This window comes from Diceros bicornis, chromosome 36, assembly GCF_020826845.1.
Source record: "Diceros bicornis minor isolate mBicDic1 chromosome 36, mDicBic1.mat.cur, whole genome shotgun sequence".
NCBI classification, from domain to species: Eukaryota; Metazoa; Chordata; class Mammalia; order Perissodactyla; family Rhinocerotidae; genus Diceros; species Diceros bicornis.
In genome coordinates this window covers 4,783,108-4,802,284 of record NC_080775.1, presented here as the reverse complement: position 1 = coordinate 4,802,284, position 19,177 = coordinate 4,783,108, and the positions used below count along the sequence as shown (strand labels likewise).

The 19,177-nt window shown below is 37.9% G+C and overlaps 1 protein-coding gene across 1 annotated transcript; it reads left to right on the top strand.

Annotated features, from left to right (window-relative positions):
• The first annotated feature begins 505 nt into the window (after positions 1-505).
• Positions 506-13,402, top strand: LOC131398913 (aldo-keto reductase family 1 member C23-like protein). The gene is made up of 9 exons (XM_058532832.1): positions 506-598; positions 2,728-2,895; positions 3,748-3,864; positions 5,143-5,220; positions 5,674-5,796; positions 8,928-9,037; positions 9,955-10,120; positions 11,595-11,677; positions 13,360-13,402. Exons 1-9 carry the CDS (start codon positions 515-517, stop codon positions 13,400-13,402), a joined length of 972 nt encoding a protein of 323 aa, XP_058388815.1. The 5' UTR covers positions 506-514.
• Positions 13,403-19,177: the final 5,775 nt, after the last annotated feature.

Here is a 19,177-nt window from a genome sequence, read left to right as displayed (position 1 = left end):
AACTTGAAGTTTTAATTCTTTATTGAGGGTCAACTTTTTGACCCTCAAAATCCTTTCTGTAAATTGTCTGTGTGTGTACAGTGTAAGATAGTTAATGTTTCAAATGATGTATGATCAAGAAGGGGCTTCCTCATGGCAAAAACAAAAAATGATACTGGTATCTGGAGGTTTCTAGTCTAACTTGTGGTCAATAATTATTCAGAAAATCTCTTCTAATAATTTACTAATGTATATGGATCCTGAATAAAAGATTTATTTGTACTGAGTAAAAAAATAATGATTTTCTTATCACTATCAAATAATTCATTGTTTACACTTTGATAAAAACCAGAGAAACAAGTTAACTGGTTCTACTTCTCTTCTCATTCCATGGGTTACTGCTATAACCTTGCTCCTCCTACAATCCATTTGATAACAGTTGGACAGCAGAGTTGGGTATTACCCTCCTGTTATTCACATAACCTGTGAAGGCAGAAGAGTAAAACAGTCTGCTTAGTCAGAGGAGCCACAGGCAATGGATCCCAAAGGTTGGCGTGTGGAACTAAATGATGGCCACTTCATTCCCGTACTGGGATTTGGCACTGCTGCACCTGAAGAGGTAACAATAGTGGTCTTGGGGTTGAGGATTCAAAAGAAAATAGACCTAGCATCAGTGGAAGCCGACCTGGGTTGTCAAGTCATTGAGTTCCTATGTAAATCTGGGAGGCTCACTTGGTTCTTGTAACAAGATTAGAACCATTTCTTATACAAAGAGACAAAATAGCCAGTGTTCAGTCTGCATCCAGGTCTGAATGTGTGGTCACCTACAGATTATTCTGGGTTTTCCTCCAGTTTCCATTTATCTCTCAGGTTGGCAAAAGAAATGAAACTCAGCAGTCGAAAACACTGACTATCAGCTGCCTTGCTTTAAGGGTGATTGCAGGGGAGTGGTTTCTCTGTCTATGTCTGCAATTCAAGAAATCTTTCTTCCCACCAAGAAAACATGATCCAGAGAAATATTTGTGATAAAATGTCCGGGAGAAGAGGTGAATGACAAATGATGGGAGAAAGTTGCTGTTCTGTTGTGGGCTAACCTGCTGAGTGCCAGGCAATAAATACTCCACCTGTAGTCTCCCTCAAACTTCTCCTACTGCTTGGGAATCTATCTCAAATGGAAAATATTATATAATTTATGGGAATAAGCTACAGTCTTCCAAGGCATGGTTTCAATTCTTGGTTCTTATTAATGTACTTTTGATTGAAGCAAATAGGTAGAGTTGGACCTTGGACATAAGAGGTGCAAAGTGGACAAGTGATTAGACTGGAAGCCAGAATTTTACCTTCCAATTTTGTCTTTAGACTATTTAGTTGTATGACAAGTGATTAAAACTTAAACTTTGAGTTTCACTTTCTCATCTATAAGACAGAAGAAAATATTCAAAGAAATGTTTTGGAGACAGATTACAGGACTTCTTTACTTTGTAGTAAACAGTGTGATGAAGGGGAGAGAAGGGTCAAGGATACCACTGAAACCTCACCTTTAGTAAACTTCTGAATGCCCATACACCTAAGGAAAGAGCATGACCAGCAGAGGGCAGTTACACCAAGTATCTAGTTCCTTGTGATGTCATTGAAAAATAGAAACTTCTGAAATATTTAAAAAGAAATGGAATATGACTCAGACTTAAAATCGGAGAGATGCTGGTCAAAAGATGCAAACTTTCAGCTATAAAATGAAGTTCTGGAGAACTAATGTACAGCATGATGACAATAGTTAATAATAATGTACTATATTCTTGAGATTCTCTGGGAGGGGATATCTTAAGGGTTCTCACCACACACAAAATGTTAACTATGTGATGTGATGGATATATTAATTAGGATAATTGTGGCAATCATTTCACAAGATGTAAGTGTATGAAACCATCATGTTCTACACCTTTTTTATTCTCATTCAATTTTTATTTAGCTAGTTCTGTGTGACTCTTAGAAGTGATCACCCTGTTTCTTGAGACTTAATTCCATGTACCTTTTCCCTTTGTTGATTTTGCTTGATAACCACTCACAATATAAATCATATCCATGACTACAACTATATGCTGAGTCCTGTGAGTTCTTTCAGAAAATCACTGTACGGGCCAGCCCCGTGTCTTAGCGGTTAAGTGCGCACAGTCCGCTACTGGGGGCCTGGGTTGGGATCCCAGGCGCGCACCAACGAACCACTTCTCTGGCCATGCTGAGGCCGCATACCACATACAGCAACTAGAAGGATGTGCAGCTATGACATACAACTATCTACTGGGGCTTTGGGGGGAAAAAAAAAGGAGGAAGATTGGCAACAGATGTTAGCTCAGAGCCGGTCTTCCTCAGCAAAAAGAGGAGGATTAACATGGATGTGAGCTCAGGGCTAATCTTCCTCACTAAATAAATAAATAAATAAATAAATAAATAAATAAATAATAAAAACCTTAAAAAAAAAAAGAAAATCACTGTATGTATGGGTGGTTGTGGGGACCGTTGGGCTAGTAATCAACAAGTGATCACCCAGGATTTTAGGAGTTCCTGGGATGCCCAACTTTTATTACTTACCAGGAAACACCAAGACAAACTGCAATGGGCTCATCACCACACATGAAGAATTAACCTAAGACATGAGGAAATGTTGACTCTTGGGAAGGTCAAAGTTTGTGCCTTAACTATCTCTCAGTCATGTAGATATCCAATTACTACCTTTGGTTGCTCATCTAGGTTCCTAAGAGCAAAGCTGAGGAGGTCACCAAACTAGCTATAGAAGCTGGATTCCGCCATATTGATTCTGCTCATGCGTACAATAATGAAAAGGAGGTTGGACAGGCCATCCGAAGCAAAATTGAAGATGGCACTGTGAAGAGGGAAGACATATTCTACACTTCAAAGGTGCTGTGTATGTGGTGTTTGTGTGTGCACATGTGTGAATGTGATTGTGTGGAGGTGACGAATATATCATAGGACCAATAGTTTTTTGGTGAATTGTGCTTATTTTTACACCATTTTTCACTCATATTCACATATGAAATCTAGTTTCAAAAAATGGTGATGGCTTTGTCATCTTTGTTTTGTTCAAATTTTATGATTTTAAAGCAAAGTCAATTTACTTTTCTGACACTCAGACCATATCAGTATGATTTACCATGGACTACTGAGTCAGACAGAATTGTGATCAGATCACAACTTTCCTTACCATCTGGGTGATTTACTACAATTTGTTAACGTTCTGAATCTCATTTACCACCTCCATCAATAAGAGAGAGCAATATAAGAGGATTTTAGTGTATTAAACAGGATATAGCTAAAGTGCCTTGAATTATGTCCAGCCATATTAATATGTTCATAGCACTTTTTCCCTACAGTTATCTAAACAAAAGCCATACTAATAATTCCCCCATAGGATTGAATGTTTGATAAATGAGGTGATATTTGTCAACTGCTTTGTAAACTCTATCGAACAGAATCCAGATAATGGGCATGGTTATTGTTTGATAACACGTTTTATCTCTTGGGTCCTTTCCTTCTATTGTTAGTAGATGTGCTGATGATAAATCCAAACAAATAATAGAGTTTCTATGGATGAGTAAGATCAAAAGAGAACTCAAGAAAAAAGAAGTATTTTTCCTCTGTGGTCATCAGTTTGCAACTGGTAGAAAAATGTCTAATTCTGAGGTGAAACAAGAAAAACAAAACTGACTGAAGTGTAAATCTAACACAACTTCCATTCTTTATCCTCTGCAGCTTTGGATGACTTTCCTTAGACCAGAGTTGGTGCGACCAGCCTTGGAAAACTCGCTGAAGAAACTTCAACTGAATTATGTTGATCTCTATATTATTCATTTTCCAATGGCTCTGAAGGTTGGCAATTTGTGTGGGCACACTTATTTTACTTCCTGTGTCAGAATGTCAATAAATTTGCCTGTATTGTTGAGTTAAGATATTTGTAAGAAGGATGTAGGGATTACTACACTAGAGAAGAATCCCCAAAATATTTATTCCTGATTAGAATTTTATGGACTCCTTTGAATCTTTAATTTCCTTTCCATGCCTCCAAGAGAAATGAGTTCAATAGTCTCAAATTCCCTGCCTCAAAAACTTGAGGAAATAAAAACGGGCATTTTTAACACACAATCCTGACTATGATTCCTGAGTCTCTTGGGGATTTCACAAACACAGAGTTTCATGCAGCTGTGGTGAGCAATGAAAGTGACTTACATTCATGCATCATGAGTTGATCTCCTCTCTCACCATTTCAAGTTGAAAGCAGATATGATTGTGCTCCCTCTGGGTGGGTCTAAAACTAGAAGCATCATAGGGACTTGCAAGACCTTACCTACACCATTGGCTATTTTCCCAATGGCACTTAGCCATTCAGGAATACATTGTTTGAAATTCTTGTTGTTAAGTTATAGAAAGCTACTCAATCTATCCTACGCAAAAGAGTTTATGGTCTATGTAAAAGTCAAGGCCATGGATAGACTTAAGGATTTGGAATAGCCTTCAGAAACGTCTCCTTTTCTCTATCCCTTAACTTTGCATCACTATTCGTTTGCTTTACTTTGTCACAACATTTTCCACTGGTGGCAAATACAGACTTGGGGCAGTTCAAGGGTTATGTTCATTAACACTTGAGAGCATCTCCGGATCTTCTGGCATTCATATTATTCCTGAAGAGAATTTTGAATGACCCTGTTTGGTTCATGTGCTTCCCTTTGGACCATCACATGTTCAGAGGGATAAGGAACTCTGATTGTCTAGCCTTGGTCAAGAGTGCAAGAGTTATTCTGGAAATAAAGTCACGTAACTTACTGTCATTCCCAGGGTAAGGGAGGCCTTTTGCAAGAGGAAAGTATAGAGGGCAGACAAAGATAATGTAAGTCACTATGAGTTCCCATTAAGGCCTAGGAAAATGGTATTTATTCAAACACATGATAGTGTAAGAGATTAGAGGAAGCCTGTCTCCTAAAGACATTCCTTACAACTCCATATGCAAGTCATTTTGCAACTATTAGTATCTAGAATATTGTACTACCTACCTCATGGAGGTTTAGTGTGCTGGCCCTAGATGTACCTGGCAGCCCAGTAAGTGTGGAAAAATTATTTTGTGACATCACTAAAATGACTGCTTCTATTTAGCCAGGGGAAGAACTTTTTCCAACAGATGAACATGGAAAAGCAATATTTGACACAGTGGATCTCTGTGCCACGTGGGAGGTGAGTGCTTGGAGGAGAGAGCACAGAGAAGGAAGCTAGGAGAGGGGAAATCCGGTTTCTTTCTTCCCTGGTGAGAATAGGCTATAAACCATCACAATCAGCAATTCATAAGCTTTAAAAGAAATGGTATGCTGCAGTGGTGTGCACGAAATCATTATTGAAATGTTTACAGAGAGGATGGAGCAGAAGAATTTGGGACAATGAAGATTGACATCTCTTTCCTTCAGTGTATAATAGTCTCACATTTTTCTAAGGAGAGGACAGTAATTCTTATTCTTGCTGTCACCTCATTCCTCCTTATTTAATTTACTATTTTTCCTATTCTTGGCAATTATGCCAATTGGCTTCACTGCCATTTCTTGGGAGTTGTTCCTTTTAACAGTTTTTTCTTGCATTAATTCTTGATCTATAGCCAATTGCACAAATGATTCTTCACCACCCCTTCCTCCCCAGGCCTTGGAGAAATGTAAAGACGCGGGATTGACCAAGTCCATCGGGGTGTCCAACTTTAACCGCAGGCAGCTGGAGAAGATCCTGAACAAGCCAGGGCTCAAGTACAAGCCCGTCTGCAACCAGGTGAGCCTCCTTGGCCTCCTCTCCTTTCTGTTCTTCATCTCCTTCTTGCACTACTGCCAGATGTCTATTTGGCCTCACCTCCTATTCATCCCACCTTTATGGAACAGAATGTTCTAGAGAGCAGAGTTTCTGTCTACAAGGATGTGAATAGAATCCATAATTGTGTTTCTATTTTGTAAAGTCTTAGTGAAAAAAGTGGCAAGACCTTAATGCTAAATTGTGCTTAAAAATTTACAGAAGGTAAAGGAGGTGACAGAGGCCTGGAATTATTACCAGACCTTAGAGGGAAGGTGATGTTTCCCTGAGCTGTAAAGGATGTCCAGAGATGGGATGGGTGAAAGTGATTTGGAGGGAACTGTCTACAGGAAGGAAGATCATGAAAACATAGAATGGGCAGTAAATAAGGAAAGAGTGAAAATAAGATGAGGTAGGTGTTAGGGGTTTCTGTGGGGTTTGGATGGCTGAATCCTTCATCTTGGTGTCTCTGATTTCAGGGGTCTTTGAACAGGAAGCATAGATATAAGAAAAATTAACCGGAGACTATGAAAATCATCCAGGCTAGAGGGATGAAGTTACTGGTTTATGGTGAATCTAATGGTGGATAAAATCAACACTCAGGAACAATTAGCAGGAACATAGAGCCAACCTTGTGATTTACTCAGTCTTAGTCTGGTTCTCCTCATCTATTCCTACCCTTAAATTAATGGTACAGACACATTATTCTGTGTCTGGCTCTGAGATCTTACTTTTTTTAGTCTATTTTTATTTTATTGTGGTAAGAACTCTTAATGTGAGATCTACCTACTTAACAATTTTTTAAGTATATGATACAATACAATAAAATGTAGTTAACTGTCGGGACAATGTTGTACAGAAGGTCTGTAGAACTCATTCATCTTGCATAATTGAGACTTCATGCCCACAATTAGCAACTCCCGATTTCTCCCTCCTCCTAGCCCCTGGCAATCACAATTCTGCTCTCTGATTCTGTGAGTTTGACTATTTTAGGTTTCTCATATAACTGGCATCATGTAGTACTTGTCCTTCTGTGATTGTCTTATGTACCATTATGTCCTTAAGGTGCAGCTTAGAGCCAAGGAGGAAAAGTCTTTGACTAGCAAATGTAGATTATAAAATTCAAGAATTTGACATACACTGATATAGCCTCATAATTTTGAATTATAAAAATTAAAAATTTCATATGATTCTAGCATTAGTTTTACTCTCAATTTTTGGGAAATTTTCAGATATTCAAAAAAGTTAAGAGTATGGTAAAGGATATCCCTATTTTCCTGCCTCTGTCAGAAATATTTCACATTTTGCCACGTTGCCACATATATATACAGATATATAGATATAGACATATAGATATAGATATATCTGTGTACGTATATGTAATATTTTGTAGACCTTCTTCCAAGTAAGCTATAGACATGACAATTCACTCCTACAGACCCCAGAAAGTGTATGATCCTGTATCCAATCCATATTCAAACATTCCCATGGTTCTCCCAATGTCTTTTGTAGATCTTCTTTTCTAAACAGGAGCCAACTGTGGTCCACTGTTACTTTGACTCATGTTTCTTAAGCTCTCGTAACTTAGAATGGTCACAAAACTTTTTTTGTTCCGTGATATCCAGACAGATTTTCATCGAATATTCTGGATTTATCTCATCATTATCTTGTGTTACTACTTAACTTGTTTCTCTATTCCTAGTTTCTGTGAATTAAAAGTTAGATGTAAATGCCTTATTACATTAAGGTTAAATATTTTTGGCAAGAAAATGTCCTTTGCATGTTGTGTCCCTCAAATCACACTCCAGTAGGAAGCCCGTCATGACAAGTTGTCCCACTATGAAAGATGTTAGTTTTGTTCTCTTGGTGAAGCTAGTGGTAGCCAGGTCTTTTCTTTGTAAATGTATATTTTCCCCTTTGAAATTACCTAGCAATCTGTTGGGTGATGATTGTCATTAGGCCAAGTCATATGGCCCCCAAATTTTCACATAATCATTGAGTATCTATCAACGATTTTACCCTGAATTAGTTATTTCATTGGGAGTTGTAAATAAGTATTTTCAATTTTAAACACTCTATTTAATTTTCTTACCTGACAATTTGTTGTAAAACGCAAATCCCCTCATCAAGTCAGGATAAAATACAATTACTCCTGTAAGGCAGAGCAAAAGCTTAATTCCTTCCATTTAATTATCAGTGTTCCCAGAAAGCAGTTATTGTAATACTCACCAACAGTGGGAAGAAAGGTTTTGTTCTCTCTCTCTCATCGCTATGGACTTGTGGATTTTTATTGACTCTGTGTGTTATAATTGTTTTTAGTTCTTATTCCCTTTGACGCTCAAATGTACCCAATGTCACCGGTGGGATCCCCATCACACTGGTTCCTGTGTCCTTTAGACGTCCCTTCATGAGTCTTTGAGGAGGTTCTTGCTTTCTGGCACAATCTGATGTCCGAGGCTCAAACAGGTCTTCTCCTGCCCCAGATCTGGGATTACCTATGTCTTCTTGTAGCGTACAATGGTGTTGAGTAACCATGATCTGCTCCATACAGTCCCCTGTTCTCAAAAATGTTATTTTCTTTTTTTTTTTTTTTACCCTTTCGGGAAACAGAGGTATAATATTTATTTTTTTTAAATATCATTTCTTGGGCCTGCCCCCTGGCTTAGCTGTTAAGTGCACATGCTCCGCTACTGGCGGCCAGGGTTCGGATCCTGGGCGCGCACCGAAGCACTGCTTCTCTGGCCATGCTGAGGCTGCGTCCCACATACAGCAACTAGAAGGATGTGCAACTACGACGTACAACTATCTACTGGGGCTTTGGGGAAAAAAAAGGAGGAGGATTGGCAACAGATGTTAGCTCAGAACTGGTCTTCTTCAGCAGAAAAAAAAGAGGAGGATTAGCATGGATGTTAGCTCAGGGCTGATCTTCCTCACACACACAAAAATAAATTAATTAAATAAATAAAAAAAATCATTACTTGATGTTGATATTTCCGGTTTAAATTTGATATTACATAGTTTTTTATTCAGATTTTTTTTTCCTTTTAACCTTTCTCTTTCATATTAATATTGTCATTTCATATAATCTGACACTCTTCTCTCTTGGCATTCTACAGGTGGAATGTCATCCTCATCTCAACCAGAGCAAACTGCTGGATTTCTGCAAGTCAAAAGATATTGTCCTAGTTGCTTATAGTGCTTTAGGAGGCCAACGCATGAAAAGATGGTAATTAAGACAATGAGGAGTTTACCTAAAACACGATTTTTGATGAAATATTTCTAATCATACCATACTCACTTTTCTGTAATTAACTCTCAACTGGTTTGGGGGAGAGAGGGGAAGGACAAAGAAATCCTTCTCATTTATCATCCTATTACCCAGCCAATCCTTTTACATTATATGTGTCTGGTTGTAGATTAATGAATAACAAATGTCTGCATTAAGATCTATATATAATCCAAAAACTGAGACAAAAGACACAAGCTTAAGTCATTATTTAGCTTTAACTTATTAATACCTTTCTAGTAATACCCTCTCTAAGCCTCACTCACCTTATATCTCAAATTGGGATAATAATAAATAACTCCCAGGTTTATCATGATAAAAAAATTACAATCTGAATCATTTTTGTAAACTTCTATAGAAACATTGCACACTATAATTAATGATCAAATGAATCGTTCTCATTTTTGGACTACTCAATTGTTATCAATATCTTAGAAAAGTTAAAAAATATCCCAGTCCGTTCCTTCTCTTTCTCCTTTCATGCTCTTTTCCTTTCTTTGGGGCTATGATCAGAGAGGAAAAACAGAATGTTTTTACACTGAGAAGTAGAAGAGAAAAAAATCCATGAGTTTAGAAGCATTGGTCCGAACTCAAGCATGCATCAAAATGACCTGGAAGACTTTATAAACACAGGTATTGCTAGGTGCCACACCTGAGTTTATGAATCAGGTGGTCCTGGGTGAAGCCATGACATTTGTCTTCCTAACAGGATCCCAGATGATAGCGATGCTCCTTGTCTAGGGACCACCTTTTGAGAAGCACTGGTCTAGAGTGCACCTGCCAGGTCTGTTTGGGAAGTCTGCTAATGAACTGAATACAGAGTCTCAGGTCTTCAGCATTTCTGCATTTTCTTCCAGGCTAGCCCCGAATGCCCCGGTTCTCTTGGAAGATCCAGTTCTTTGTGCCATGGCAAAAAAATACCAGCGAACTCCAGCACTGATTGCCCTTCGCTACCAGCTACAGCGTGGAGTTGTGGTCCTGGCCAAGAGTTACAATGAGAAGCGGATCAAAGAGAACATGCAGGTGATGAGTGAGGCTGTGGGCACGGGGCTTGTAAACAATATCCTTCACATGTGTTCTTCTTTGTAAGGCTCTCAAGAAGTCTTTGGGCCCAGAGGAGTTACTTGTTATTTCCCATGCATGTGTATTCCCACCGGTTTTCTCTTACTGTGGCAACAGGAGAGGCAGCATGGCTGGATGGAATTACAATTGGACAAAAAACAGAGATTTTAGTTCCAGCATTAAGTTTTCAAGTACTCTGTAGCTCTGTGCATGTCAATCTCATTTTCTTCCTTCTAAAATGAGGGAACTGGATTATGTGATTTTTTTTTAGTCCATTTGGGCTGCTATAACAAAATATCACAGACTGGGTGGCTCATGTCCAACAGAAATTTATTTCTCACAGTTCTAGAGGCTGGAAGTCTGAGGTCAGGATGCCAGTGTGGTCAGGTGAGAACCCTCTTCTGGATCTCACACTTCTCGTTGTATGTTAACAAGGTAGAAGGGACAAGGGAGCTCTTTCAGGTTGCTTTCATGAGGGCATTGATCTCACTCAAGAGGGATCCACTGTCATGATCTAATCACCACTCAAGAGCCCCACTGTCTAATACCATCACAGTGAGGGTTAGATTTCCAACTTACGAATTTTAGGGGCATGCAAACATTCAAAGATTAGCAGTGATCTTCTATCTCCAAATCACTGTGGTTTTAGTTTGCATTTCCTTGAAGACTAATGTAGTTTCATTTTCTTCTACTTATTGTCCTTGAGTTTTCACTTTTATGAAGTGTCTGTTGAAATCTTTGTCCATTTTTATTAAGTTGTCTTTTGATTTACGTGTAGAGAGATCATTATTATACCATTAGCTCCAGCTGTATAATAAACTATCCCCAGTTTAAAGGAGTAGTACTTGAGGTTATAGATTTATTTGGCTTAACATGTTAGCCATTACTGACACTCTTTTTGATGGTTAAGGCGTCCCACATTTAGACAGTGATATGCTCTTCAAGTCAGTTACTGTGTCTTTTGAACATACATCATTAGTATTTGGACAATTGTTGGTTTAAATTATCCTGAAAAAATTTTTTTTCACATTCTAACTGTTCATTTTTGGGATATAGAAATCCACCTGTACTCCTAAATTACTAAATTTTGTTGTGTATTTTTATAATTTATCTCTAGATTCCTCTGGATCTTCTAAGTACATGGCCGTCCTCTTTGAATAATGTCAGCTTTATTCCCTCAGCTCTTTTAAAGATCTCCTTTTGTCTGTAGTCTTATGCAGTTTCAATATATTATATCTAGGGATGAATTTCTATTTAATTTTTGCCTGATATTTATTACAGCTTGAATATTTTGCTTGATGTCTTTAAAAACTTTAGGAAACATCTAAGATATTTTGGTATTGTCTCTCCACCATTCAGTCTGATTTACTTTGATTTTCCAGATTGGCAATCATGCAATCTAAAACTCAAAAAATTCTTTCTATTTGTGTGATAGGTTTTTGAATTCCAGTTGACTTCAGAGGACATGAAAGTCCTAGATGGCCTAAACCGAAATCTTCGATATCTTCCTTTTCAAATGTAAGTGACTTTGTTAAATATGTTTGCCTCAATTCCTTTTCTGGTAATGAGTGTATGATGATGGTTAAAATTTACCTCAATACCAGGAAGACAGAGTCCAGTTTGAGTCAGGAATGAGACAGGAGCTTTCTGGAATCTCACTCCAGACTCACTCCAGAGCTTTGTTCATTGACACAACATCGTGATGAGTGGATCGGGGTCAGCTTGGACTTACACACATACATCTTGCACTCATCACGCCATGTCACTTTCCGAGAACCTTGATATCATTGCTGAATCTATAGCTTCCACGTAGGCCTCCAATTTCCACAACAATTCAGTGGACATTCACTGTGGATATCACCAGTGTATCCTAATTCAATGATTCCAAAACTGGTTTTATCTTCTTCTTCTCCCTACTTCTCATTTTTTATCAGATTAAAGGATTCCCCATCAAGCTTGTGGTCCACACCAGAAATCCCATCACCCCCAGATGGAATATCCATGAGATCCTGCCGATTTTATGTCTTTCATAAGTTTCCAAATCTCTCCCTTCCTTTTCATTGCATGTTTTTTCACAACCCAAATACTGCATTTCCCTCCAGAAAGGCTGGCCTTTCAGGATCAATAGGAATTCTTGGTTTAGATTTTCTGAAATATCAAGAACTCAGTGCAAAGGACAAAGTTTTCAAGAAGAAAGACGTAAATCAAAGGAAGAGTGTGGAAGAAAAAATATCATTGTTGGAGAGAATTTATAGCCACCAAAAGATCTTTACTATTCCTTCATGCTCTGAAGTTCTGGAATTTTGAGAAAAAAACTTCACTATAGATGAGAGAAAGGGAGCAATTCACATTCCTCGTGCCTGGGAGAATTTTAATTCATAGTAGTGATAAATGTGAAAGTATGGAATGGGATAGCATAATGTCAAGTTGTGAATACTCAAATGTTGATAGATACATTATTCTCCTTGATAATATATTTATTAATATAGAGACAAGTGGAGAGTAAGGTAGGGAAATAATGCAGAGAGAAAGTGAGAGGGGTAATCAATCAGTAATTCTTATAGTTAATGATATATTTCAACAATAAGAAATAATTTTTCTATCACTTTTTATTTTGGGTTAATACTGAACAGAGATCTCCTTACTATAAAATAAGCTCCTTGTGCATGGGACCCAATTTTTACATGCCATTCTTACCATTTATGAATCTAACTAGAATTGCTGTATGTGGTGGGCAGTTCATAAACAATAAATTTAAAAAATGGAAGTGAAATTACATTCAGTAACCTGTATCACCTAAACTATTGATTAGTGCTGAGCATGTAGCTAGACTTGTCCTGTTCAAAACAAGGCAGAATCAATCTCTTCTTCCACTGAGGATTTGAGATGAGAAATGACAGTCTACGTTGATACTTTATTTACAGATGTAGCTAGGGAGAGGAATATATTTGAATATTTGACTCTGTGTTCTGTGTATTAAATTCTGGGCAGAGAATACAATTTCAATAATTTAATTATTGTTACTATTTTTTGACTGTTATAAAGTCATGTTTGTGAAAGAAAGAAAGGCAGATTTCACAACTAGTCAGGAAATACAATGTTTAGCTTTATGTTAATGACAGCTCCGTAGAAATCACTTCTCTATCACCATAGAAACAGAGTCATTGAACCCATATATGCATTGTTCTTTCCCACTTTAGTGGTGCTGACCACCCTGAGTATCCATTTTCTGATGAATACTGACATGGAGACCTTTGTCCTGACTTCCACCAGAAGCCCTGCATGTGGATAGCAAAGCGGGAAACGTCTCACATGTTGGGGATCGGACACAACAGCGTGGGTACTATCCATACTGCTTAGCAACTCATAGCCAGCTAGACTGAAGTCCATAAGTCTGCAGAGAAAGACACTCTATTTTTGTCACTGTCTGTAAAAATTAAAAATTTTTTTCCCTAAAGACTTGTCTACTCCTGTCTCTCTTTTGTATATTTCCTTTCCTTCTGACTCCTTAGAACCAAAAACTGATTTTCCTAGATTTAGGGGGAGAGGGAGATGGGATGTGATAACAGAAATTTTACAGACATTTCTGGAGTGATGGGCAGAGTTGTCAACCTCTAAGAATGTAGTAGGTAGCCGGTATTTATCAGTCAGTGTTCCTTTAGCCCTTCGAGGAATAGGAGGACACACTGCATGTGGACTGCAAGGTGAGGCACATATTGCAAGGATGACTAGCAATGCGTAGGCTCACTTACAGCAGCTCAGGGGATCAGAGATCCAGGAAATCCCAGAATGAGGTTTCCCTCTGGCAGAGCTGGCCCTGGAGGTGGGAGCAGAACTCGCCTGGAAGGATGATTAGAATTCAGACATACAGAAGGTTTAGCAGGAGAGAGTGGAGCACATATCTTTTGGGCAACTTTGGAAAATGACTCTTTGCTACGTCTATCTGCAGATAAAAAGAAACTTTCCACAGTATTTTACCAAAGAGCCAGAGCTGAGAGTCAGGACTAGACTGCCACGTGTGCCCAGGTAACAGTAGTGAGCTTGCTGGCTTGTAGTTGGGCAGGAATTCAGAGAAACAACTGACTGATCAAATTACCCTAAACATTAACTCCATGTTTATCAAATTTTCTCAAGTTCAAAAAAATATTAATTTGATATACTTGATCCTTTTTAACGTTTCAAACACAAATCAAGGCACACTTACAAATATAAAACACAAAACACTCCTAAGCCATTACTTATTTTCTGTAAAGCCAGCATAATATGGAGAATACATTTAGTAATTTCAATTCTCTTAAATTTTCAAGCACCATTTAAAAATATATGGATTCAAAATAGCACAATGCTTACAACATTTGTTAACATTTATGAACATCTTTTATAAAAAACATACACTTGTTTGCTATAATTTTTGACAGTATAAACTTAGTCATGTAGTCATAGAAAATGAAATTTTTATCAGATCACTTTCTTAAAATATGGGACAATCATGGGCCAAACAGGGACAATCATAGAACTTTGAGGCTGACAGTTGTTCAGAACGTGGGTACACTTTCTAACAGCTTTACCTGCAAGTGTTTCTTCTTCTCGTGACCACATTTGTCCGTCATAACCACTGGGATTTGCACAGCCATGCTGTACAGCTGGGACCTAACCAATAAGCTGTGTAACCCACAGTCTTTCATAAAATGATTCTTCCTTCAAATTAGAGGAATTCATATATGTTGTCACATTTTAGTTCACATTTGTATGACTGAAGTATAACCTTCTGTTGTTAAGAACTAGTGCATAATTATTGGGATCGAATCCTTTTGATAGGCTGCAATTGTACCCTTTTAGTTTTTATAATTTCTCCTTGAACATTTTTTTAGTCAATATATTAAAATTCTTCTTAAAGAGTTGCTCCCCTGGGAAGATCAGCGTATATAGCAAAGGTGGCCAAGTAAACACCCTTGGTGTGCTTCAGGAGGAAAAAGATAAGGAGAAGATGCAAAGGCTCAAGAAACTGTAGTATCTAACTAATTCAGAAATGTTCACAAAAGAGGACCAAATTTTAACAACATTGAAAAAGCTAAACTTCCAGTTTCCAGTTTCATAGGTAAAGACTTTGGAAGTCAACACTTCCATCCTCATAATAAGAAAAAAGATAAACTAAAGATCAACAACTTTCCTTAGATTGATCAGAAAATTGAAGTCACAGGGCAAATTGCAGACCCCAAAATTGGAGACACAGGTCGATACAGAGAATCACGACTTAGTGGGAGCAGGAGAATAACAAAGTGAGTGAAGCGATATTACTCAATTTCAAGGCTTGCTAGAAAGCTACATCAATCAAGACAATGGGGTATTGGTGAAACTAATCAACAAAACCACATGGGGAGCCCAGAAACAGACCCACACAATTAGAGTTAACCGATCTTTGACAAAAGAGCAAAGGCAATCCAATGGAGAAAGAGTAGTCTCTTCAACAAATGATGCTGGAACAACTAGACATTCACGTACAGAGAATTAATCTAGACTCAGACTTTAACACGTTTCACAAAATGAATTCAAAATGAATTATAAACATAAATGTAAAATGCAAAACTATAAAACTACAAGATAACATGGGTGAAAACCCAGATGACCTTGGGTATGGTGATGACTTTTTAGACACAACAAAAGTCCAATCCATGTAAGAAAAAAATTGTTAGACTTCATTTAAATAAAAATAATTCTGCTCTGTGAACGACAGTGTAAAGGGAATGAAAAGACAATCTGAAGACTATGAGAAAATACTTGTAAAACTATATCAATACAGGATCAGTATCCAAAGTATACAAAGAACTCTAAAAACTCCATATTAAGACAACAAACAACCCAATTTGAAAATGAGCTAAAATTGGAACACAACATCACCAAAGAAGATATATAGACGGCAAATAAGCTTGTGAAAATTTGCTCAGCATCATTTGTAATTATGGAATTGCAAATCAAAAAAGCAATGAGATACCCCTACACATCTATTAGGAAGGCCAAAATCAAAACAGTCACAACCCCAAACGCTGGTGAGGATGTGGAGCACCAGGAACTCTCTTTCATTGTTAGTGGGAATGCAAAATGGTACAACCATTCTGGAAGATAGTTGAGCAGTTTCTTCCAAAACTAAACATATTTGTACTATATGGTCCAGCAACTGTGCTCCCTGGTATTTACCCAAAGGAACTGAAAACTTGTGTCCACAGAAAAACCTTTACACAGATGTGTATAACAGCTTTTAATAATGGTCAAATTATGTATAGAGGATCTTTGATCTGGATACATAATTGTATCCATACAGTATAATCTTATTCAGTGATAAGAACAGATGAAATATCAAACCATGAAAAGACATGGAGGAAACTTCAATGCATATTAGTAAGGAAAAAAGCCAGTCTTAAAAGGCTACATGCTGTATGATTCCAACAATATGGCATTATGGATAAAGCAAAGCTATAGAGACAGTAAAAAGATCAAGGTTGCCAGGGATTTGGAGGAAGAGAGAAAAGGAAGGATGGATAAGTGTACCACAGAATTTTTTTAGAGTGATGAAACTATTCTGTATGTAGACAGTAATGGTGGATACACATCAATACATATTTTTCAATATTCAAAGAGCTGTACAACAGAGAGTCACCCTAATGTAAACCACGGACCTCAGTTAATAATAATGTATCAATATTGGCTCATCAGTTGTCACAAATGTCTCAAATTAATAGCATGATTCTAATAATAGGAAAACCAGGGGGAAAGGGTCAGGAGACCATATGAGAGCTCTCTGTGTTTCATTTGCAATTCTTTCTCTGTAAATCCAAAACCATTCTAATGTGTAAAGTTTATTAAGAAACATAAAAAATGTATAGTCCAATTTTTATTCCTTCTAATAGTTTATTCCCATTAATTAAAAAAAGTTTTTAGAATCTGCTAAGAGTCAGATTTTGTGACTGTCTCATGACACAACTGCTAAAGGATCTGATATTCATGTAGTCAAGATGCTGGTGTTTCTGATAGTTCTGAGGTTTGTGAAGGTGAACTGGAACAGGAGGTGAGGTCATTCCCTGCCTCTTAACAAACTAGGTTAGCAGGTTGCCAGGCTTAATCACATGGGATCATGTAGAGTTCTTTTGTGGAAACTGGTTTCCAAGGTGAGATTTCCTTCATAAGGACAGTGGAATCAGACCTCAAGGGACCATCCCCCCCTGTGAGTTGACCTTCTTATCTCTGCAGGTTTGTGGCAGCTCTCCTAGGCAGACATTTTCTGCCTGCACAGCATTTAGAGATGCCAAAATTCTTTCATAATCTGACCAGCAAAGGAAGGATTTCATTCCATACTGGCTTGAGGTAGCATAAAGGTTAAGAGCAGATATTCCTTAGGCCTATAAGAAGGTTCAGAGATGAAACCTGAGATGGCATGGTCTGTGAATGGCACCTATGCCCAAGGTAGACTGCAGGAACACCCTTGTAGTTGTAGAACCGAGCCAACTGGGCAACATTCCTAGCTTGGTGATAATTTCTACTTTGCATTCTTGGAATTAGAGCTGTCAGGAATAGTCTTTGCCAGTACAAGGCCATGGAAATTTCAGTTTCAATCATAAAGGAGTGGAGAAATCATGGAATCCCTTACAGAGAGTCAGCTAAGATGCTCCAAGTAAAAGGCCAAAGAGTTATACCAATATTGGTCTATTTGGCATCCATGTCAGGAAACTTGTCCTTCAGAAGGAAGGGTGCAATAATCCTGAATCTTAACCTGTGACCTGGAACCACGAGAGTTACCACAAACTCCCAAGACATGCAGGAACATGATTGTTTCTCAAATCAAAAATAACGAAGCAAACAAGGAAATCTACCACCATGAGAAAGAACCAACAGACCCAACAAATAGGAAAAAACTCACACAAGAAGACATAAAATAATGGAGACATTTGAGCATGACATGAAAATAATTTGGTTTAGCACTCTCAAAGGAATTAAGAAGGGACGAACATTTATGAAAGGACAAGAAAACTAAGTAAGTAAGAAAAGACAGATGGGAGAATGAACTAATTGGAAGCCTCATGAAAAATAAACTATTTGAATTAAAAGAGGAAAACCTCAATAGACGCAATAAGCAGGAGACTTGACACAACAGCTATGAATTTTTATTTAAATTAATGATTGCTTTAAAACTTCCTTAATTTCTCTTCATCGACCAAAGCCAATGACAAGAGTATATTCTGATGACTTCCATGTAAAAGAGGTCAATAAGTGCTATTTTCCCAGGAAAAATTATTTTGCTTCCAAAGCGTTTGGGTATTTGCATTCCATTGTTAAACCATATTTACAAATCTTTACACTCCACTCTTTATATAACTCTTTGTATAACTTTCAAGCTTCAATCCCACTCCTTTTATGCATGGCTACCACTATTGGCTCCTTCTTCTTCCTGACTCTCCTTCCTGAGCCTCCACTTCTGCTCCATGGCAGAAAGCTAAATCAGGCCAATTCAGATTTAACCAGCAAATTCAGTGATTCGGTCACTTCAGGCTTAAAATATGTCTCTTTCAGAAACTTTCGCATCCACAGAAATATATGCAAAGGCAACTGCATGCCCCCGCACTCCATCCTTTGCTGGCTCTCTTGTTCAGACAGGAAGATAACGGCAGTCCACAGGCTCTGTTTTTTTCTCACAGGTCACTTTTGTGTTCCCCTGAGAACCCGTGGAAGCTTTCGCATCTTATGTTCTCACCTGGAAGAAGATCAAATAGCTGGAATTGCTGTTGAGACACACAAAATGGGAGCCTGGACACACCAGGAAGAATCTTTAAACTCTCCATCAGCATCTAAGACAAGGGACGGAGGAGCTATGCGCCATTATTAGAGATCTCTTTGCTGGAAATCTTATAATTCAATTAATAATTCTCCATTTAATAGCCCCCATGCCAATTTGAAAGGCAGACAAAATTGAGTGGTGACTCTCAGCTGACTATTGTAACTTAAATGAGGTTGTCCTGCCAAACATTA